General features: G+C 41.0%; 1 protein-coding gene across 1 annotated transcript in view; it reads right to left on the bottom strand.

Moving 5' to 3' along the window:
• LOC126418753 (calcium release-activated calcium channel protein 1-like) overlaps positions 1 to 25654 on the bottom strand; it is a 177503-nt gene that overhangs the window by 49913 nt on the left and 101936 nt on the right. Inside the window, exon 2 of the mRNA XM_050085678.1 lies at positions 18835 to 18984. Within this exon, the coding sequence (XP_049941635.1) occupies positions 18835 to 18984 (150 nt within the window). The remainder of the gene's footprint in view (positions 1 to 18834; positions 18985 to 25654) is intronic.

Consider the following 25654-nt stretch of genomic DNA (forward strand, 5'->3'; position numbering starts at 1 on the left):
GACAAACGAGACAACCTTAATGAAAATTTCAAATAGGTGAATGAAAAACAAGACAACCTTAAAGAAAATTTCAAACAGTTGAATGAAAAACAGGACAACCTTAATCAATCGAACAAACAACTTAATGAAAAACAAGATAACAATTTCAAACAGCTTAGTGAACAGATTACAGCCATTGCCGTGCAATGTCATGACACTAAAGAACAATTACGCGAGGAAATTAAGGCTTGTGCTAGGAACAGTAGTGAAGAAATTAGATCTGTTGCACAAGAATTAAGTAGTACGCAAGCAGCCGCAACAAAATTACTTAGAGATGAAATTAGTGCAGTCGCTAAACAATGTTCTGAAAACGCAACACAGTTACGCGACGAGTTTAAATTAATGTCAGCAGAACTTTCACGCACACTGGATGCGAAAGTAGACGCGAAATTTGACCAACAGAACAGCCAAATTGACGAACGTTTTAATCACCACCTACAAAACAGTGAAACGCGTTACAGTAAATTTATACAGGAACAGAATAAAGTAAAGGAACAAGTCATGGAAACAATTACTGCACAGAGACAGGAAGATAAGCGTGAATTGTTTACGGAAGCAAAAACATACGTAGACAACAATATTGCTACAGTATCAGACGAAATCAAACAGTTGAACACCGAATTGCATGATGAAATCTCTGATCTTAAAACAAAAACAGACACACACACATTAGACTTTCAGACCATGACCAACAGACTTGAACAGTTGGAACTAATACAGGATCCTGATGCCATCAAAGCAGATGTAAAAAAATTGAACAAAACCACATGTAAAATACAAAAACAAATTAATGCTTGTGATACTAAAAACGATGATCAGGTAAAAGCACTGACTGAAAAATATGATGAATTGGCCAGTCGTATTGATGTCATCGAAAATAATAATGACACCAAATCAGACGATACGTCACCAGTTTCGTTTAGTCAAACACCCGAATTCCAAAATTTACAGCAGACAATCAGTGAGATAGGTTCGTCCAATAATACATTGCGTAGAAAAGTGTCGTCTTTACAGCAAGAGATGACGGAGGTGAGAAATGTCTCAGCCTGTAACACGACACAGCATACGCCACTCTCCGAATATTTCTCACACTCACACAGCCAATGTAATTTAGGTAATTTACAGAGAGCACGTGACTTAGATTCCGAACAGTCACACACAAACAGATTATCACACAATCCTGAACCAGTTCACACATTCAGAGATGATAACGTTGATTATAAGCAATTTTTATCCATGAAAAAATCTAAGGTATTTAAGAACGACAGAAAACAGATTCACGCTTTGGACTGGATACAACAATTTGCTTTTGATTTTTCAGCGGCATTGCCTGTAATGCAGAAACTAAAATTTATTTGCAGCGTGTAAGAGACCTCAGGGGATTCATTACACTTCGATAAATATGTGCCGTAGCGTGCACAGGGCCCCGAGCCGTAGTAATGCTATTTCTTCTTTAGTTTTCTGCACTGCTGCCTACTCTTTTACTATCCTTTATATCTATCAAAACAACTCTTCAACTATCGATCTATCTAGGATTAAGAATGGATAAAGAAAACCTGATATGAGAAGTTTTACTTGAAAGTGACAGTTTTCATTAGACACTCCCGAAATGACAAGAATTACCAGCATAATTTTAATAACAGACAAAATTTTAATTATCAGTATCATCAAAATTATCAGCAACACCAAACACATTTTGGGAACAATAGAGGCTTTTCCCCACAACATCAACAAAACCAGTCAGTTAGCATAGCTAACCAACAATGTAATCTGCAAGGTCAACCAAGCTTTAATGTTTCGCCGCCTACACGTATAGCGTCGGCTCCACCAAATAGTAATCCACACCAACAAGGAAATCACTACGTACAGAAGACACATCATTTCAATTCCTATCGCAACGCGCCGTATAGAAATGATTATCATGACAGACGTAAAAGTAATGAGCACAGTTTTCAGCGTAACAGTCGGTCTTACCAGCAGCATAATCAACCGCAACAACAGAATATCATGAATGAACCAGGCAGTAGGTATCATCCCGAACCTAATACGTCAGGAAGAAATAACAGAACAGTACAAATAGTTGAAACGCCACAGCATCCTCCCGCAAATAACAGCACGTCAGAAAGAATTTGACTAGATACAGTACAGGTTGCATCTTCCAGCAACGTAAGCACTACTTTTGATACACAGAATGTTATTCAAGAGAATGTTATTACTTTTGACGACATCCGAGACACTCTTTTGCATGAAAAACCAGTTATTCAAAAAAACCATTTCCCACCCTGTCATTGAAGTAAAGATTGGATCATCCAAAATTTCAGCAGTAATCGATTCTGGATCACCTATGTCAGTTATAAATGAAGAAACTTTCAGCGAATGTAACAAAGAGAATACCTGCCCTACGTTACCATTAGGCAAAACTAAAGTAAAAGGAGCAGTATCTGGTAAAGGAGTAGACGTAAAATCACAGACACACTTATCGTTTTGTATTGCAAGTCATACGTTCCACTCAAATTTTTGGATTGTTCCCTTATTGACAACAGACATTATTTTAGGTACGAGTTTTTTTGGTAGAACACGACGCAGTTATTGACTTTCAAAATTCCTATTTCATGTTAAAGGATGAAAATGTAGAACTGGCATTAGAATTTCAGCACGCTTTATCTGCAGAAGAACAAGCAATTAATCGAACAGAGGTCATTTCTACATCGCCTTACATAGACTGTCATTTGACATTGTTCACAGATACGTACGTACACAACTATAATACACCAGACGAAGCCGACTATGACGTTATGCAAATGATTTCTGAGAAAGTAAAGCAAAGCAGTGCAAATACAGACGACGAACGTACAGAGCTACGCAAAATTCTTTTACAGCAAGCTCCAGTTTTTGACAACATCCCTGGTACTATGTCCGGTTTTATGTATGAATTTAAAGTTAAACAGCACGACACGTTTAAAGCCAAACATTATCCCATTCCGTATATTCACAGAGAACAAGTTAAGAAAGAATTGCAAACTATGCTTGACCGAGGAATTATTGAACCGGCAGTTAGTCCGTACATAAACCCGCTTCATATTGTTAAGAAAAAGGATGGTTCACTTCGGCTCGTACTTGATTCGCGTCACATCAATGACATTATTATTAATGAAACAGATCGCCCATAGACACTAGAAGAACTTCTACAGAAATTTCATGGTACTGCTATTTATTCCACATTAGATTTGAAATCGGGATTTTGGCAAATTCACCTCCATCCGAACTGCAGAAAGTACACAGCATTTCTCTGTTTTGGTGACTGTTATCAATTTTGCAAATTACCGTTCGGTTTAACTATTTCTTCAGCAGCATTTATTCGCGGTTTGAATAGTATACTTCCGACAGAACTTAAAGACAGAATCACAACGTATGTAGACGACATTCTTATTGCAGAAGCTAACTGGTCTGAACACAATCTGATTCTCGAACAACTGTTGCAAACTTTTCGTGCACAAGGACTCACAGTCAATCTTAGCAAATCGCACTTTGGTAAAACTTCCATAAAATTTCGTGGACATGTAATTTCAGCAGAAGGTATTTCGCCTGACCCGGAAAAACTTCAAGCTTTACGTGACATTACTGCTCCTACGACGAAGAAACAACTACGCAGCTTTCTGGGATTAATTAACTTTTTCCGTAAAATTATTCATTACTCTGCTTTAGACACCCCTAGATTATGCCAGTTGACGGGTAAAAACACTATTTGGTCCTGGGATAGCCAAGCACAGTCTGAGTTTGTTAATTTGAAACATGCCTTGTTGAATGCACCACTTTTATCACACCCAGATCCTACCAGAAATTTTTCCATTGCCACCGACAGTTCTAACACCGCTTTAGGCGTACACATTTTTCAGGAAATTGAAGAAGATAGTACTACAGTAATTAAAAACATCGCCTTTGCAAGTCGCATTCTGTCACCTGCTGAACGCAATAATTCTGTTACAGAACTTGAAACATTATGTGTTGTATGGGCATTTACGAGATTTAGACATTTTCTTTATGGAAGACATACTACCGTTTACACAGATCGTAGAGCTATACAGTTTTTACTTTCAGCTAAATTTGCACATGACAGGTTAAGCAGATGGAAACTTTATTTACAGGAATTTAATTTTTCAATTGTTCACATTCCCGGTACACAAAATGTTGTAGCAGACGCACTATCCCGTTCTCTCAGCAACAATCAGCAAATATCGCAACCAACTTCTGCCAAGCAAATTTGAGCGTCATGTACATTGAACAAGTTGCATTTGAAAATTTCATTTCGTCATCATTACGAGACATAGCACAAGAGGAGAGCAAAGACAACGTGTGGAAAGAAATTAAACGCCTTTGGCAAGATAAGAATAATGTTACCATTAGAAACCATTACACTGTACGGAATAACATTCTGTTTCGCCGCTCTCACCTTGACAGCAACAATTGGTTATTATATGTTCCTGATGAGCTTGTTAACAAATTAATTTGGTTTACTCATTTAAGTTATGCACATTATGGAGCCAGAAAATGTTTTCTTGTACTGAGACAGAACTGTTTGTTTGCGAACATGGAGAAACGTATTCGACGAGTTTTAACGTCATGTAAAATCTGCCAGAAAGCTAAATCAGACACGACTTCGCAAATTCCTCCGTTACATCCCATTGTACCCCTTAAATTGAGACACATGGCCGCTGTAGGCATTTTTGGTCCGATTCCCAGAACTAATAGAGATTTTTGCTACATCTTTGTCGCAGTTGAACCCACTTCGAAATTTGTTACCTTCACTCAGTTACGCAAAGCTACTGCTAACTCTGTTTTGAAAGCATTTGTAAAACATTTTCTATTTCATGTAGGGCATGTATTGAAAGTAATTTCTTACAATGGACCACAATTTCGATCTGCGACATGGACACGTATGTTACGAGCTAGAAACATTTCTCCGATGTATATATCCAAGTATCACGCTTCTTCGAACCCTTGTGAACGACTAATGAAAGAAATTGGTAAACTATGTAGAATATACTGCCATAAAAAACATATTGATTGGGACACACACATACTCTCATTCCAGGATGTAATTAACTCCATACCAAATGAATCTACCATGCTATCTCCGACTGTTATATTGAAAAATGTTGAACCACCCAACAAAATTAAAGAATTAGTATCCTTTCCTACATCTCGTCGACTGCGCCACCATGAAATAATTGACATAGCGCTCAACATCATCAAACGTGCCGCAGAGCGCCGGAGAAGACAGCAAAAACAGGTTTGTACACGCCGTGACTTTCACATTCGACAGAAGATAATTAGTACGTACACACTATTTATCCAACAGAGGAAAGAGTAGATGCAGTAAATTTGAGCTTCTATACGCAGGTCCATATAGAATTCGCAGCATTCCTCACCCCAATGTAGTACACGTCAGAACTTTGAGAACCAGAAAAAGCAAGGGCAATCACCATATTTCCAATATTAAACCCTTTATTGAATGAACATACTTTATGATTTGTCGCACTGTAATGCGATTTGCAGATATTTATATGAACACTTACTGATGATTATCATATTTTTTCCTGACAAGTGCCCGGCAAGGTAAGGTTAGCAGGTCACTTTTCTTGTCATTACACATCAGACCGTGCACATTTTTCCAGATAAACTTACGTATTTTATGACCACTTATGCAATTCTACCTATGTGACTACTTACTGATGATTATCATATTTTTTCTTGGCAATTGCCCGGCAAGGTAAAGTTAGCAGGTCGCTTTTCTTGTCGTTATATATCAGACCGTGCACATTTTTCGTTTTTTGTGTATGTATGATCGTTTTCCTATCGAAAGTACTCGTAGAATTTTTGTCTGTATGCACTATGTAATCTTTAAGATATAACAAACACCAGGTGACTTTGACATTTTTTTCCTTATGATATCTCAATATCTTGACTATTCTACATTTTTTGCTACTACATTACGATACTGTGGTACATTTTTTTGCACTTGAAACTGTCTATGGTTTTGACCTAATACGTTTTCTGTCATGCTATGCTGTATGCTTAATTATATCACTAGAAACAAGTTTTCTTTTAATGAATATGTGATTTAAATGCAAGATATTAATCCTCATTCATCATTTTCAGAAAGCAATAATGTGTACAAGAAATAAATTAAACAAACCACAGTGGTTTACTCTGAAATGGAAATTTTACCATCGGAATGAACGAAAGAAAATGCAATATCTTGTCATGAAGAGTAAATGGATCAGAATTAACAAGCATTAACCAGAATATACTATACACATCGTATGATAGCAGTCTTGACTAATTATTTTTCTTTCAGAATATGAGGCGATTGATGCAGGCTGTCAGACAGAACTACACATCTTAGTTTTAGTGATGAAATATGCTAGAAATAAGAAACTCTATACTATGGATAGTTGTGTGAAGTAAATGGTAATTTGAATATGAATAATGAAGTGTCTATTTTTTGCAGATGATAATAAATGGTGATGAATAGTTATATGAAGAATATGGTAATAAGAATAATAAAGTTTTTCTTTGCAGGTGATGATAGTGATAAAGTTATGGTAATATGAATAATGAAGTTTTTCTTTGCAGATGAGAATAATGATGAAGTTTATATATTTACTATTAGTTAAGAAATGCTATGTAGTTATTTAAGTATTTGTTGCAGTTCCTTTTGACAGTATGTCTTATGTCGCATGGTATAATGACTGAATGTTTTGGAAAAGATAGCTAGAGTACATACATATTGAGTACACATTTCATTACCTGTTAATTCGAAGTTCACTACTTTTCAGCATAATATGCGTTTCTTCTTTCAGCTCAATAATCCATTTCGTAATTTTTTCCCAGGAGAAGCTATTCATGAAATTAATGTGCTATAAGCAGTTAGTCATTAAACCTGTTCTAGTACTTGCATTTTTTTTACCCAGTTGTGTCTATCATTTATGAATGTGATCACATATACTTTACTTGTTTCATAACCTTGCTACAGCTGACTCATGACGAATGACGTTATTAATCCTTATTTCCAGCAATAAGTCAAAAGCATATATTTTCATGCCCCAGCAATTATCGATCCCAACGCAATGCATTGCTAACACAAAAAAAAAAAAAAAATTACCAGTCCCAACTACTACCAGTATACATCCAAATAACGCTACCAGTTTAGGATATATTTCTAGTTCTAAATATAATGCAAATATCTCAGATGTATTGAATCCATTATATCTATGTATTATTGGACCACAGACCTTGAGCAATAGTTACAGTGTGTTACATTTTAAATACGTCCTACGTCACTTGAATGATGAGTTCTGAGTAATACTGAATGATGTTTTGTAATAATGCATAAATACTATGTCAATAATTTCTGTAAATATTTTTGTTATACTCTATAAATGCTATGCTAATAATTAACTCATTTTGAATGATGACTTCTGAATAATGCATAAAACAATGCTTTGTAACTGGCCAATGAGTGCCAATAATTACTATATTGAGATGACTTATGAATAATGTTCTGTAATACTCCATACATACTACTTAAATGCTGTGTAAGTAGCCAATGAATGCCAATAATTACTCAAATCGGTTGATAGACTAGTGTAATTCTCAATTATGACTAGCATAAGACTTAATGTCCTTCACCTTCTGACCTAATTACCAGAAATTACTGCAATATCCGTTTGTCCTGTCCATCCTCATGATCATGGAGCGCTATATTTGGTTTTTGCACTAATTGTCTGTTGATGTGAGAGTATGGATTCTACAAGGATGTGGTGTTGACATATCAAGCCGTCCACCACTTTGAACGATGATGTTATTTTGGTCCTACTGTTTGGTGTACCTAATGTACTACCAAAATGATAACATACAATATTAATTCAACATTTCAGTGTCCTGGCTACACTGATGAATACTTCAGGGAAGAGAACTTCAGATTGTCTCACTTGGTGTTGTGCTTCTGTAGAAAGATATGGACTTTCAGTGCAGCTACGTGCAACCTACTCTGCTACAACCTTGATGCAATCCTTCCCATTCCTTTCCTAGTTCTTGAAATATGCTAAAGACTTTTCAGTGCATGTGCACTTCATTTCATTTGATAATAAGATTAGTTGTCCTAAAAATGCTAAAGACTTCTACAGTGTGTGTGCACTTTATTTCACTCCATGATATGTTGTAAATATGCTAAAGACTTTTACAGTGCGTGTGCAATTTATTTCATTTTTAGGGTAATCAGTTCTTGTAAAATGCTAAAGATTTTTACAGTGCGTGTGCACTTTATTTCATTTGTTAATAAGATCAGTTGTCCTAAAAATACTAAAGACTTATACAGTGCGTGTGCACTTTATGTCATTTGTTAATATATTTTGTATTCAGTGCGTGTGCACATTATTTCACTTTATGATATGTTATGTAAAAATGCTAAAGACTTATACAGTGCGTGTGCACTTTGTCATTTGTTAATATCTTTTGTACTCATTGCGTATACTTTTTGTCATTTCTTGATATATTCTGTACTCAGTGCGTGTGCACTCTATTTCATTTTTATTAAGTTCTGCACTTATCAATAATGTATATAATCTGTGACTGTAGACTTAGTAACTAAATAGATTTTAGAAAAATTTGTTGCTCATGGCAAGTCCAATTGACTCACCATAGCTGCCAAATTTTTGCCCCCCAAGTGGAGGGTTATGTAAGAGGTCCGAGCAGATGTAATTTCGATGTATTGCTCACGTGCTACCTGCGTGCAATGTGTAAGGTATAAGAGAATCTCAGACCAGAGAGCAGTGTTGACTGCAGTAGGAACTGTGTAGCAGTAGGAGTTGCTAGCGAGCAGTCTGGTCTGGTCTGGTGTGGTGTATCGTGTTGGCCGGGCCTGTCGTGGTGCAGCGATGCCGGAGCCTGAGCATTATTGTATAAGGTAAAAAGCAGCCTCGCGCATATGTAGTATTGTTATCTCAAGTCCCATGTAAATGTTTTAAAAATCTCCTAATAATAATCTTTCTCATAAAAAGTAACTTTTAACAACCATTCATTTCAATTTAAAGAATTTACTAATTTCTCCAATCCATGATCATCCTGATTATTGCAAAAGAAAAATCTGTTGTTTCTTTTCATAAATGATAAATCTATCGGCCAGCATTGCACAGTGCTATGCCAGAAAAATTTATTGTAAGAGCAGATATATATGCGTTATCCGGCGACCTTCATTGAAGTAAGAATTTTTCTTTTCTATTCAGAATGATCTTTCAGGGCCATGACGCAGCACTGCTGACGTCCACAATTTACCAGGTTAAATTAACAGTCAATTATTCAAAGGTTGTAACTGAGTCACATTTATTATTGAGAGATTAGTCACATTGTATTATTGCAAGATTACGGAATTTATCTGAGGGAGGTTATGCTGAATGTGAATGAACGGCATAATTGTATTTTTTACTGTTGAGAGGTTTAGGAATTTTTCTGTTTTGAGGTAACACTAAATGTGAAAAGATTTTTTTTGTGGGGAGGTTACAAAAGCAATAAACATTTTTCCCTTCATCATTTTGTAAGGGTCCTTAGAAAGAAAAAAAAGTTCGAAAAAGTGTGAAATTATGTATTAAGTTTGTTGTTAGTCCCAAAGTACTCTCATTCTCAAATACTGAGTGAATGAAGTCTGGGGATTCACACGCCTTATCCACCCCGACCGCTTTGATAGATAGGGTGTTCTTACACCCACAGCGATTGTTGCCTGACAGTAAGGTATATTCGTATTAAGTCTGGTTGAATTCGGTCCAGTGGTTTAGGAGGAGATGTGGAAAACACACACACACACACACACACACACACACACACACATTTTCCAGTGGTTTAGGAGGAGATGTGGAAAACACACACACACACACACACACACACACACACACACATTTGTATAATATGTATGGATACCTACATTTCAAGGGAAACGGCATGTGCTGGTTTCCGGAAATACATAAAAAAACTTCAGTTTCATTAATGTTTTCATGCTGATCACACAGTCATCAACGGTCACATTTTGGCCTTTTTTTTTTTTTTTTTTTTTTTTTAGTAAGTCATCACTCACTAACGGTCGACCCTTCAGTCCTCATACTAATAGCGAATAACTTATACTTTTTTTAAGGATATAACAAGATATGCTTTGTCCTCTACATTGACTAACAACAATAATAACAAAACATTTCAATAAGATGCAGGAAATCACCTCCCTGGGTAAGCTTCGTACTTTTTTTAGACAGATTGTCTACAAACTGGCCTTTCTGTTACACAACTGTCGACAGCACAGATGACGGAAACCCGGGACGTTTTCGCTACATCCTCTGTTTTCTTTCCTCTACTGACTGCACGGTCAATAATTTACCTGTTTTCTGCGAAAGTCAGACACTGCCCTGACGTCTTTTTTACAACTGATTCATGGACTATAGTGAATTATGTGCAGTTGACAAAACAAAGGAGTCTCATGAAGAGCTGAATGACGAAGTAGTTATGTGAACAACTGACGAATCAATTCGAATTAATGGCTGTTGGATACCGCTGACTTCGAACCATAGAGTGTTTGCGGAGCTATCTATAGTGAGAATTGTTTCCGCTTATCGATTGTACCAAAACACACGGGCTTTCTTCAGATTGAAGAGTTTAAAGCCCCGTCGACAAAGAGGTCATTAGAGACGGAGCACAAGGTCCTTTTCAAAGGAGTGATCCCGCCATTTGCCTCCAGCGATTTGCGGGAATCACGGAAAACCTAAATTTGGATGGCCAGACGGGGATTTGAACCGCCGTCCTCCCGAATGCGAGTCCGTTGTGCTGACCACTACTCGGTGCTAGACGATTGTAAGCCGCTGTGACGGGCAGGTACTGCACGAACAGCACACGTCTCTCTGATACCCTTATCGCCCAAGTGACACAGTTATGCACGGCACCAGACGGAGTGTAGATTGTGTATTTCCATAAACCTGGTATAGTCTGAGTTCTACTTACTTTCTGGTTAGTACGTAGCAAGTGGTGGGCCTCCTGATTTATGCCAGTATCACAGCTTTTGATAGCTGCGTGGAGTGGCCGTGCGGTTTGAGGCGCCATGTTCGGATTGCGCGGCCGCTCCATCGGAGGTTCGATGACCTCAGTAGTTTGGTCCCATAGGAATTCACACATATTTGAACACCTTTCATACACTCTTTATTCTTCCCCAAATTTTGCATTCCACTGACTTGTAGATATAACCATGTATTCTAATCTAAGCCAATTGCCATGTTTTGTACTAATTAAAGGTAAATTAACAAAACAATGGTACTGTTTGCTGAATATTGTTACAGTGAGGATATGTAAGTGCCAGTTACCATTAGAAATGAAACAGTTTGCAACAACAAAGCATATTACCAACGAAAAATCTAAGGAGAGAACAGTTCATTAAAACTGTAGTCTCAATTACATTTTACATGTTAACCCTCTCTCTATAACGTTTTTCGGAATGAAGTACACTAATGAATGATTATATTAACTAATATAGCAGTCAGAAGTAACAATATTTAGTGCCGCTTCGTTTTTCTCTGTTGGGAGAGGTGGAATATGGAGGATTATTCGTAAGTGCATCTTGGGTTTCAGAAGACGACTACAGACACCAGTGGATACGGCATCTGTCCAAGTTTTTAACTCATTACTGGCAGGGTCGGATTAACCGTGGCGGGGTCCCTAGGCAATGCACGTCTCAGGACCCCTGTACCCATTTCTATCTTCGTAAAATATATTTTTTCTACCACATCACAATTTTATTCGTAATTACCCTGTTGTTACTACACTACTGGCCATTAAAATTGCTACATTAAGAAGAAATGCAGATGATAAACGGGTTTTCATTGGACAAATATATTATACTAGAACTGACATGTGATTACATTTTCACGCAATTTGGGTGCATAGATCCAGAGAAATCAGTAATAACGGCCTTGATACGCCTGGGCATTGAGGCAAACAGAGCTTGGATGGCGTGTACAGCTACAGCTGCCCATGCAGCTTCAACACGATACCACAGTTCATCAAGAGTAGTGACTGGCCTATTGTGACGAACCAGTTGCTCGGCCACCGCTGACCAGACGTTTTCACTTGGTGAGAGATCTGGAGAATGTGCTGGCCAGGGCAGCAGTCGAACATTTTCTGTATCCAGAAAGGCCCGTACAGGACCTGCAACATGCGGTCGTGCATTATCCTACTGACATGTAGAATTTCGCAGGGATCGAATGAAGGGTAGAGCCACGGGTCGAACACATCTGAAATGTAACTTCCACTGTTCAAAGTGCTGTCAATGCGAACAAAAGGTGACCGAGACGTGTAACCAATGGCACCCCATACCATCACGCCGGCTGATACGCCAATATGACGATGACGAATACACGCTTCCAATGTGCGTTCACCGCGAGGTCGCCAAACACGGATGCGACCATCATGATGCCGTAAACAGAACATGGATTCATCCGAAAAAATGACGTTTTACCATTCGTGCACCCAGCTTCGTCGTTCAGTACAGCATCGCAGCTGCTCCTGTCTGTGATGGAGCGTCAAGGGTAACCGCAGCCATGGTCTCCGAGCTGATAGTCCATGCTGCTGCAAACGTCGTCGAACTGTTCGTGCAGATGGTTGTTGTCTTGCAAACGTCCGTATCTGTTGAGTCAGGGATCGAGATGTGGCTGCACGATCCGTTACAGCCATGTGGATAAGATGCCTGTCATCTCGACTGCTAGTGATACGAGGCCGCTGGGATCCAGCACGGCGCTCCGTATTACCCTCTTGAACCCACCGATTCCATATTGTGCTAACTGTCATTGGATCTCGACCAACGCGAGCAGCAATGTCGCGATACGATAAACCGCAATCGTGATAGGCTACAATCCGACCTTTATCAAAGTCGGAAACTTGATGGTACGCATTTCTCCTCCTTACACGAGGCATCACAACAACGTTTCACCAGGCAACACCGGTCAACTGCTGTTTGTGTACGAGAAATCGGTTGGAAACTTTCCTCAAGTCACACGTTGTAGGTGTCGCCACCGGCTCCAACCTTGTGTGAATGCTCTGAAAAGCGAATCATTTGCATATCACAGCACCTTATTCCTTAAGCCGGCCGGAGTGGCCGTGCGGTTCTAGGCGCTGCAGTCTCGAGCCGAGCGACCGCTACGGTCGCAGGTTCGAATCCTGCCTCGGGCATGGATGTGTGTGATGTCCTTAGGTTAGTTAGGTTTAATTAGTTCTGAGTTCTAGGCGACTGATGACCTCAGAAGTTAAGTCGCATAGTGCTCAGAGCCTTTCGGTTAAATTTCGCGTCTTTAGCACGTCATCTTCGTGGTGAAGCAATTTAATGGCCAGTAGTGTAAATACTTTTCTTTGTATATAAGTTGACCGCCAGTTAGCTGCAAAATAATTTATTTGGCTTGTGTTAGTCGCATTTCTTAACTACAAGCTTGTTTTGGCTAGTATGCCACAGTCGAGTGTACCTGTTGATGCTAGAATACCCTACTTACGTCTATGTTCGTTTCAGATAAATTTCTTCTTTTTCTTTTCTCTCTGTCTCTCTCTCTTATTTTGTTGCGTGCAAGTGGCGTGGCTTTCGTAATGCGCCTTACAGCGCATAATTTTCTGCTGTGAAACTGTACGAATCAATAGTTTTGATAGATAAAATAACAATTCTCGCTCGATTCTTTATGTCTATAGAGTAAACAACATCTATCAACATCTCTGGTGGTCAGAGATGGCGACTGCACGTAATAGATATTAGAATTTTGTCGTTAACTGCAGTTACAGTTATTGTTGGTTTTCTTTTTGTAAAATTTTAATAATCTTTTCGAAATAATTTTTGCGTTTCAAATCGGTTTGTTCGTTGAGAAAGTCGGTGGGACATCTATTCGTATCTATGTAAATTTACAATGTTTCCAAAATGTTGGTCGTAGAGCCTTTAGGTATTGCATGTAGAATTTTTAAACCATTTTCAATATACAATAAAATTCTTTTGACTATGTGACCACATTCCCAACGTGTAAAATTCTCCGTTTCGGCCACTGCTGCATATGGCTTTCCTGAAGGTGTTTTTGCTAATAGTTAAATGAGAGAGTTGGGGTTGTTTGGGGGAAGAGACCAAACAGCGAGGTCATCGGTCTCGGGAAGGACGGGGAAGGAAGCCGGCCGTACTCTTTCAAAGGAACCATCCCGGCATTTGGCTGGAGCGATTTAGGGAGATCACAGAAAACCTAAATCAGGATGGCCAGACGCGGGATTGAGCCGTCGTCCTCCCGAATGCGTGTCCAGTGTGCTAACCACAGCACCACCTCGCTCGGTGAATGAGGGAGTTTTTGGTTTTTATATACTGGCGGAAGAGGCTTTTACCGTAATCTGATAGGATACTGAGGCCTATGAGGAGGGGTGTTAGACGTTCTTTATTGCTGTTTGCATTATTTCTTTTCATTGGTGGAAATAGATGTTCTTGATTAGTCTTTGCTTAATTGCTTGCCACTGGTGTAAATAGGCATATTTCTTGGCTGTGACAACGACCGCGGGAGCGCACGCTTAAATTTTTGGTCTGTTCTGTTGTGTGGTTTTGGTCCTTTAGGTTTAAGTAGAAGCTTCACTACTTGCTTTCACAATTTATAGTATGTTGTTTAAATAGAATTGTAAAGCTTCTCACCGTTTACCCAATATAAAACTTAATGGAATCGCTACATGAAATTTTGAAGACGCATGGGTTGGAATAATAGTGGGCTTTTGTCTTTTCTGATCTTAGTTTTGTTCCTAACAACTAAATGATGATATTTATGATATACAACTACTATCTCTGTCCTTCAGAGATATTATTTACTCTGTAAACATAAAGCATCGTTGGAATGAGGACTGCCGCGCGGGTTTAGCAGAGCGGTCTTCGGCGCTGCAGTCATGGACTTTACGGCTGGTCCCGGCGGAGGTTCGAGTCCTCCCTCGGGCATGGGTGTGTGTATTTGTCCTTAGGATAATTTAGGTTAAGTAGTGTGCAATCTTAGGGACTGATGACCTTAGCAGTTAAGTCCCATAAGATTTCACACACATTTGAACATTTTTGGAGTCAGGACCGTCATATTATTTGACAAGGACAGTAATCTGTACATACGAAATTACCTGATTCATACAACTTCATCAGAAAAATATCCGCTCTGAGATGCATTATGAATGTCTATCCGTAAGTAAAACTGTAAAACAACTGTATATGAAACAAACATAGACGTTAGTACGCTATATTAATTGTAATATCAACAGGGACATTTGACAGTAGCATACTAACCGAAACAAGCTTGTAGTGAAGAAATACGACCAGCGTAAGTTAAATAAAATATTTTGCAGCTAACTGGAAATCAATTTATACACTCTTAAGACAAAAAAATACACACTACGAAATAATTATCCCAATGGTGTGGAAATCGGTAGATGTGATGTACATGCGCAGGAAAACAAATGATCACAATTTCAGAAAAATTGATGATTTATTCAAGAAAAAGAGCTTCACAAACTGAGCAAGCCAGTAACGCGTTGGCCCACCTTTGACTATCGTGGGAGCAATTAGTCGGCTTGGCATTGACTGAGAGAGCTGTTATATGTCCTATTGAGGGATATCGTGCCAAATTCGGTTCCATTGGCATGATAGATCTTCAAAATGCCGAGATGGTCGGAGGGCGCTGCCCATAACGCTCCAAACGTTATGGGTTGGGGAGACATCTGGAGACTTTGCTGGCCAAGGTGGTGTTTGGCAAGCACGAAGAAAAGCTGTAGAAACTCTCACCGTGTGGGGCGGCCATTATCTTGCTGAAATATGAGTCCAGCATAGCTTGCCATGAAGGAAAACGAAACGGGGCGTAGAATATCGTCGACGTTCCGTTGTGTTGTAAGGGTGCCGCGGCTGACAACCAAAGGAGTCCTGTTATGAAAAGTAACGACATCCCCACACCATCATTCCTGATTGTCGGGCCTTATGGAGAGCGACAGTCAGTTTGGTATCCCTGCCGCTATCTGGGGCTTCTCCAGACATGTGTTCGGCCTGGAATATCATTTACTGCAATAGAATTGTCTTCAATGATGAATCCAGCTTCGAAGTGAACCCCGATGACCAACGATGACGTGTTTGGAGACGCGCTGGGCTGTAGTGGGATACGAGCCAGACTGTCGCCCGCCACACGCCATATGGCCCGACTAGGAGGAATGATTGTCGGGGGTGCCATTTCTTACCATTTGACTGTCATCTGCGGCATCCTTACAGCACAACAATACATCTACGATATTCTACGCCCTGTTTTGTTGCCCTTCATGTCAGGCAATCCTGGACTCATATTTCAGCAAGATAATACCCACCCACACACGATGAGAGTTTCTGATGCTTATCTCCTTGCTTGCCAAACACTACCTTGGCCAGCAACGTCGCCGGATCTCTCCCCAACTGACAACGTCTGGAGCGTTATGGGCAGAGCCCTCGAACCAACTCAGGATTTTGACGTTCAATGCGCCAGTTGGACAGAATCTGGCACTATATCCCTCACTAGGACATCCAAGAACTCTGTCAGTCAGTACTGAGCCGAATAACTGTTTGCATAAGGGGCAGAGATGGACTAACACATTATTGACTTGCTCGATTTGCGAAGCTCTTTGTCTTGAACAAATCATCCAGTTTTTCTGAAATTTGGGGTCACTTTTTTCACTGTACATGTACATCACATCTACCGATTTCCATCCCATTCGAATAACTGCATCGTGGGGGGTTGGGTTGTTGGGGAAGGAGACCAGACAGCGAGGTCATCGGTCTCATCGGATTAGGGAAGGACTGGGAAGGAAGTCGGCCGTGCCCTTTCAAAGGAACCATCCCAGCTGCATCGTGGGCATCTTTTCTTTCGTCTTAGATGCTTATAAAAATGTCATATTTTGGCCTTATACCATGTAGTTATAATTAAACTTTCTCTGTTTAACACGTTATAACACGGAAACTAATTACAGTACGAGTACCAGACTTGGTAGCCGTAATGTCAAGGAAATGGGGAATTGAAATAATTCAGAATCAGTTAAACACTTCCAGTGCGCTGCTACGGTAACTGCTACAAAAAGGGCTCAATAAGGCGCCCATCAGTGTCCAGAAGAGTCTGAAAGTGCAGGATTGCATTCTGGACAGCAGAACGAAGCATGTTCGTAGGTATGCTGGCCCCCTTTCTTGATATGCTGCGCTTTAGACCAGCACCTGTGTGAATGTTCACCGGGTAAACCCTGTTCTTCAGGTAGCCCCACAACCAGAAATCATAGGGAGTAGGACTTGCACGGATACCATTTGAGAATGGTTCGAAGCACCTTCCGTACAGTGGACCACAGGATGTTCAACTGTCGTGACACAGCACGCTCACTGCCTGACGACCGGGAATTGCGCGCAACGTTGTCTGCCATAGCAACAGCGATTTTATCGACCACTGGGAGGTTGAACCAGTCGTGGAGCGGCACCCAGTTCTCCAGTTGATTCGAACTACTTCATCATGCTCCGCACAGCAGGTGGAGAAAGAGGATCCTTCCATAATTCTTTCAGCCAGCGATATTCTCGAAGTGCAGCTGCAGCATTGCTGTTGTTCTGATAACAGCGCACCAATAATGCCCTGCTCCTTTTGTCCAAGCTCACGTTGACACGTCAGCAGGTGCACTGTGAGTGGTCAGGTGTGTGAGACTATGCATCACGATGACTGATCACGGCACCTGGTGGCCATAGTTGGAACTGGACGGTGGTGCTGTGACGCATGGATGTCATGCACCCCATACTCTCGACGTTAATGCTACTAAGTCTGGTATCCGTACGGTAATTAGTTTCCGTGATATAACGTGTTAAGTAGGGAAAGTAAAATTATAACCACCTGGTATATGCTGCGGGACCAGCAGAGAAGAAATTTTCGTTAAATTATACACTTCTGATGATGCCTAGACAAACAGGCGAAACATGTATAGTATACGCTGCAGGACAAGCAGAGAAGAAATTTTCGTTGCATTATACACTTCTGATGATTCCAGAATGAGATTTTCGCTCTGCAGCGGAATGTGCGCAGATATGAAACTTCCTGGCAAATTACAACTGTGTGCCGGACCGAGACTCGAACTCGGGACCTTTGCCTTTCGCGGGCAAGTGCTCTACCATCTGAGCTACCCAAGCACGACTCACGACCCGTCCTCCCAGCTTCAATTCTGCCAGTACCTTGTTTTCTACCTTCCAAACTTCACATAAGCTCTTCTGCATACCTTGCAGAACTAGCACTCCTGGAGGAAAGGATATTGCACTTGCCCGCGAAAGGCAAAGGTCCCTAGTTCGAGTCTCGATCCGGCACACAGTTTTAATTTGCCAGAAAGTTTCACTTCTGATGATGCCTAGACAAACAGGCGAAACATGTATGGTTAGAAATAAAATGAACATTCAGTTGCAAAATGGTTCAAATGGCTCTGAGCACTATGGGACCTAACTTCTTAGGTCATCAGTCCTCTAGAACTTAGAACTACTTAAACCTAACTAACCTAAGGACATCACACACATCCATGCCCGAGGCAGGATTCGAACCTGCGACCGTAGCGGTCGCGCGGTTCCAGGCTGTAGCGCCTAGAACCGCTCGGCCACTCCGGCCGGCATTCGGTTGCAGAAGACAGAGTTTATCCTATCTACATCGTAAATATGAACAAAGTAACTGTAGTCGACTGTTGGCGTCCATCGTGACTCACCATGGCGAAGGCGCACAGGATGATGGATGCCGAGGAGGAGGCGCGCAGGCGCGACCTGGTGCGGTGCAGCTGACGTAGCTCCAGCCGGCCACGTTCGCTCTCCAGCGACTGCAGCAGCACGAGCCGCCCCAGTACCTCATCCGCCCCCGGCTGGAAGCGAGTGAGCGTGTTAGCCGCCGTACACAGGTAGCAGAACTACAGGATACTAATAAAAAGGCTCGCATTATATCATCCTGTCGTCTTTCCCTGCAGTTCAACCATTATGAGGTATGCCCAACTGAAAAGGAGACCGTCGCTGTAGCGGCTTTGTATTTAATCCCAGCGTGTGGCTGGTTTTCCAAACGATGTCGTGGTGGTGTTTCTACTTGCACAAGCGGAGTTAATGGCTTCGCAGCAATTTCCTCATTTCTGGAGAGTTGTTTTCGCAGGATGAGAGGAGGCGCACGGAGAGTAGAGTCTCGCACCGTGCAAAACATTCCACGGTGCCGACGTTATGAGGCGGGGTGTGTAAACCTCGAGAACATGCCACGCCCTGGGCAGGCGCACGTTGTCACCTCCAGTGCCACGTTTTCGGCTGTGGGGCAGCTACTATGGACGAATCGTCGGATCGTAAGTGACATAGCTGCTGAAGTGTCAATAAGCAAAGGAACTTTGCACCACATGATCCACGAGAAGCTTCGTTATGGTAAAGTTTGTGCGTAGTGGATTCCCAAGCATCTTTCAGAGATTCAGAGAATCTCAAATGGATGCTGTGAAAGCATTGCTAATTACGCATTAAAATTTTATTTCGTGTTTTTCTTTAGATTTCTGTTCTTTTTCTTTTGTTCATATGGGCATTTCTAATTGTGATTATGTAACATTCTACTGTGGTTTTTGAATGTAAAGATGTAACTGTGATTATTTCGTTTGCCAATGGATAAATACAGGGTGTTTCAAAAATGACCGGTATATTTGAAACGGCAATAAAAACTAAACGAGCAGTGATAGAAATACACCGTTTGTTGCAATATGCTTGGGACAACAGTACATTTTCAGGCAGACAAACTTTCGAAATTACAGTAGTTACAATTTTCAACAACAGATGGCGCTGCGGTCTGGGAAACTCTATAGTACGGTATTTTCCACATATCCACCATGCGTAGCAATAATATGGCGTAGTCTCTGAATGAAATTACCCGAACCCTTTGACAACGTGTCTGGCGGAATGGCTTCACGTGCAGATGAGATGTACTGCTTCAGCTGTTCAATTGTTTCTGGATTCTGGCGGTACACCTGGTCTTTCACGTGTCCCCACAGAAAGAAGTCACAGGGGTTCATGTCTGGCGAATAGGGAGGTCAATCCACGCCGCCTCCTGTATGTTTCGGATAGCCCAAAGCAATCACACGATCATCGAAATATTCATTCAGGAAATTAAAGACGTCGGCCGTGCGATGTGGCCGGGCACCATCTTGCATAAACCACGAGGTGTTCGCAGTGTCGTCTAAGGCAGTTTGTACCGCCACAAATTCACGAAGAATGTCCAGATAGCGTGATGCAGTAATCGTTTCGGATCTGAAAAATGGCCCAATGACTTCTTTGGAAGAAATGGCGGCCCAGACCAGTACTTTTTGAAGATGCAGGGACGATGGGACTGCAACATGGAGCTTTTCGGTTCCCCATATGCGCCAGTTCTGTTTATTGACGAAGCCGTCCAGGTAAAAATAAGCTTCGTCAGTAAACCAAATGCTGCCCACATGCAGCAATCCTGTGCACTATATCGTTAGCGAATGTCTCTCGTGCAGCAATGGTAGCGGCGCTGAGGGGTTGCCGCATTTCAATTTTGTATGGATAGAGGTGTAAACTATGGCGCATGAGACGATACGTGGACGTTGGCGTCATTTGGACTGCAGCTGCAACACGGCGAACGGAAACCCGAGGCCGCTGTTGGATCACCTGCTGCACTAGCTGCGCGTTGCCCTCTGTGGTTGCCGTACGCGGTCGCCCTACCTTTCCAGCACGTTCATCCATCACGTTCCCAGTCCGTTGAAATTTTTCAAACAGATCCTTTATTGTATCGCTTTTCGGTCCTTTGGTTACATTAAACCTCCGTTGAAAACTTCGTCTTGTTGCAACAACACTGTGTTCTAGGCGGTGGAATTCCAACACCAGAAAAATCCTCTGTTCTAAGGAATAAACCATGTTGTCTACAGCACACTTGCACGTTGTGAACAGCACACGCTTACAGCAGAAAGACGACGTACAGAATGGCGCACCCACAGACTGCGTTGTCTTCTATATCTTTCACATCACTTGCAGCGCCATCTGTTGTTGAAAATTGTAACTACTGTAATTTCGAAAGTTTGTCCGCCTGAAAATGTACTGTTGTCCCAAGCATATTGCAACAAACGGTGTATTTCTATCGCTGCTCGTTTAGTTTGTATTGCCGTTTCAAATATACTGGTCATTTTTGAAACACCCTGTATGTTTCTTGTTTTGTACCTGTGGTAAAGTTTGTAAAGTTTTCTTTTGGAATATTATTAATTGTGAAAAATGCAGTCAATAACATTTATAAAGATTTATGTAATTTACGATAACGATATAACATCTATAGACAGGGGACAGCGATAGTGATATCGATAGTCGAAAGGTTGTTGTGTAGTACAGGGGATGGTGGATGGTGTGTCTGTGAAGCGTACGCGGAAAAATAGTACTGTGTTTTACGAAAAGCTTACGTAATTGTATGGACAGTGGTACCGAACTATCAGATTGTCAATTCTCTTTACCACTGCGGTATGTAATGCCATCGCCAGCGAACTTTAATAGCAAATAAACCGGACTGTGAAAGTGCCGCTAACAATACTTTGTTGTGTCCGACACGAACAGTCCGCAGCTCGTGGTCGTGCGGTAGCGTCCTCGCTTCCCACGCCCGGGTTCCCGGGTTCGATTCCCGGCGGGGTCAGGGATTTTCTCTGCCTCGTGATGACTGGGTGTTTTGTGATGTCCTTAGGTTAGTTAGGTTTAAGTAGTTCTAAGGTCTAGGGGACTGATGACCATAGATGTTAAGTCCCATAGTGCTCAGAGTCATTTGAACCAATCCGACACGAACAGTGCTTTTATGCTAATGAACTTTGCTGGTATTGGTTTTGAGTTTTGGAACTGTTGTCTATCACATTCTATCAAGCCGTGAAAGTGAAGACTTCAATTAACTGTGCAATATAAATGACTTTCAGTGACGTTGTCGAAGTTTGAAATGCGACAACAGAGTGGACATTGTTTACGGTGTGCTTCACACACAAGAACAATTCTATGAACTGTGTATTTGTGGCTAAGACTATATGAATGTGAAGAACTGTGTAATTATTGAGGATAGCGTCACGGACAGTGCATAAAGTGTAAAAACGAGCGATGTCTACTTAATGTACTTTGAAAGAGAGGACATGTCAACGACGGTCGTATACTGGCATCTTGTGCTTTGTTAATGATACAGCTGTGCCGGAACTTCATTTGCGTTTCGCCGGAGAAGATTAACCAGCGGAACTGCCTGTATCCTGCTCTCATCATCGTAACCCGCCGACATCGTGCTGCCCAACGCAACGCTTCGTATGCAACAAAAAGTTAAAAGAGATTTAGCCGAACGCTATCCCCTGACCTAGAAACTTTCTTTCTCTATTAAAAGTATAAGAATTACAGACTCTATTCAAATAAATTCTTTGTTTATTTTATGTTTGCTTTCTGCTAACGAAAATAAAATTACAATCAGTGAATTAAAAGTTGCCTGGTAGTCATAGTTGAAACACCAGTAAATATAAACTTCTTCCTCTCATTAGAACTAATTCTTCTTGCATGTCAAAATTATTGTAGTTATTTTATGTAGTTTTATGTATTGTTATGAGACTAGATATATGACAGTGACTAATAAGAGTATTTTGTCGCGAAATATGGCGTCGCGCGAAAATTACGGCGACCGCCATAAGTGATTGCGTTCTGACCAATAACATAAAAGCTGCTATTCTCGTATTGGTGCATTTCCTGACGTGAGCGTGAATTATAAATGTCAGCTGTCAAATCACGTAGGCACTGTTTACCCAATAATAAAAGTTTTTGATATTGTATTGCTTCGAGTCGTAGTATTAAGAGACACTGGTTATACTCAAAAGTGGGTAGATGTATGGTGAACACCCCCCCCCCCCCAGTGTTCATGCAATTATTAACAGTATTGTGTGTGATTCACGAAATTTTGTCACTTTTTCTAATTCCTTTCAGATATTGTCTTAGATGTCTTTAAAGTTTCAGAGAATATATACACAATTTTGTCGGTTCAGGTTAATTTCAGAGCAGTTTCTCGTGAATATTAGAGTTTTCAATTCATAAACAAAGTGGGATCGTGACCAATTGAGAAGTATAACAAAGAGTGTGGTTTCCAACCAGAATTTTGGATGACTTCACAGTTCAGATTGTGATGATTATTTTTCCTGTGGGTTGAGGTCATCACAATGTGATGAGACATGGTGTCATCACTTCACCTCTGCCTTCAAACAGATGAGCATGGAGTGGCGGCGTCCCGGCTCCTCTCGTCCAAAAAAAGGCCCACTCTGCCTAGAAGGCCGCAAAAGTGATGCTCAGTTCCTTTTTCCACGAAGAAGGACCTCTACTTATCGACTGGCTACCACAGGGCACAATAGTCAACGCCAAGCAGTGTTGCAACACGTTGCTGAGGCTGAAATAGGCCTTGGAGAAAAAGTGCACAATCAAGTTCTTGAATGGGATAGTGCTTCTCCAGGACAATGCTAGATCACATGTGACCAAGAAGACCCTCGAGTTCCTTCAAAAATTTCGACGGAAGGTTCTTTATGGCCCCGATATCTCCCCTTGCGTACCTTTGGCTTCTCAAAACAATCTCTGAAAAGTCAGAGGTTCATCTGTGACAAGGAGGTGCAGTACACAGTGGAAAACTGGATCCGTCAGCAACCCACGGGTTTCTATACTGAAGCCATCCGTTCCCTTCCTACGCATTGGGATCAGTGTAGTTGTACTGTTCCAGATGAATTGTAATTATCACATAATCAATAAAATTTATTTACATGTAACTGTACTGTACTTTTCATTTGGGCATACTTCTCAAAACTTTTGGGTTTTGCCACGACACTCCTGTGTATGTCATTCACATCATATTCGCCATAAGGCTAAGGGACTAAGACTCATCAAGACGTGGAACCATTTCGAAGAACCAACCAACTGGAAACCGGGGAAGTTTATGTTGGTTCGATCACAGTTTATTCAAGAAACTAAATGATTTACAAAAATAATCTGTTATCGCTATTACAGTGTTGTACTCTTCAGTCCGAAGACTAGTTTGATGCAGCTCTCCATGCTAGTCTATCGCCTGTAGGCCACCTCATATCCACGTAATTGCTGCGCCCAACATCTAGTTGAACCTCCTGATTGTATTGTAGCCTTGGTCGGTCGATACGATTTCCCTACCCCCCCACACACACACATACACACTGTCCAAAGCTCCTGCGTCTCGTTATTGGTGTCTTTATTCTTTATTTCTGCCGTTATCGAACTCAAGTATGGGAACTTTACACACGGATCACGCTTCATTACAAAAATAACCTGACCACGTGCCTAATATGAATACGTGTCTTTTGTAGCTTTCATATACTAAAGGTACTTAATTAAAGAAAGAAAAATGTCACTTTGAAATAATAACAGTACATAAGAAATTATTTCGTTTTGTTGTCGCTGTTGCACGTAACGCACTTCCCTAGCAATGCCTACACTCACCCCGTCTCATTTAACATTTATGATTATTTCACATTCACACTGAAGTAGCGATTGCTACGTTCCGTTTCCACACTAATTAAACAAGAAATTACTGATCACGGAAGTCTTCTCATTTAGGTTGTACTAACAATATGTTTCTCCACGACAACGAGTGATTCTGCAACATAACCCTCTTATCAGCCATAAATCTCTTAATTAATCCCACACGCCTTTCCGCGAAATAACGCGGTTACTAAAATAATTTTCTTCTACAAACCGACGTAACACTTTCAACGCCACTTTCTACCAATTATGCACGTTATTCACCCGCAGTGTGGCATTCCGCGCACGCTCCGTACCGAAGCTCAACGCCGATTCTCCTCCGCACGCCAAGATGGTGCGTAGGCACTAGTGCTGGGGCATTGTTGCCATTATACAGTGAGACAATGCTCCGTCAGACAAAAGGCTCCGAAAGTTCCGAAAGCCAGGAACAAGCAAGGAGTACAACGTCGATACATTATGACGTCAAAATAGGAGTATTCCTTACAAAACACACTTTCTTCCATTACCAAGTTCACTATTGCTTGATGAATCATGATGTGCCCTAACAACTGACTCCTTCTTTTACTGAAACTGTGTAAGATACCTGCATACACTTCCTTCCATTACCAAATTCACTATTGCTGGATGGGTGTAAAGACATTACTTTCCCCGAAAGTCGATCATATATTTTTTTTTCTTTTGTGCATTACCTTGTCATAGTACGTATGTATCATTTATTTCAACTATTCTTTACTTATTAATACGTCACATTGTTTCTTCATTCATTTTGTTACTGTTTTATATTTTATATTGTACGAATGTGAATGTCCTGGTTTTATATGCTTTGTAAATCTTTGGTTAGGCTAGGAGAAGTACTGCGTCAGAGAGAGAGCGAACGACTGTCGATAGAGAGCGAGTTGTTGTGTATCGTGGCTGGTTCGCGGGTGGAGAAATGTTGCAAGTTCGGCGTGAAAGACGGTGATACGCAGAGGAACAATTAATTACAGTGCGTCCGCTGTGTTAATAGGAGAT

The sequence above is a fragment of the Schistocerca serialis genome, chromosome 9, assembly GCF_023864345.2.
Source record: "Schistocerca serialis cubense isolate TAMUIC-IGC-003099 chromosome 9, iqSchSeri2.2, whole genome shotgun sequence".
Lineage (NCBI taxonomy): Eukaryota > Metazoa > Arthropoda > Insecta > Orthoptera > Acrididae > Schistocerca > Schistocerca serialis.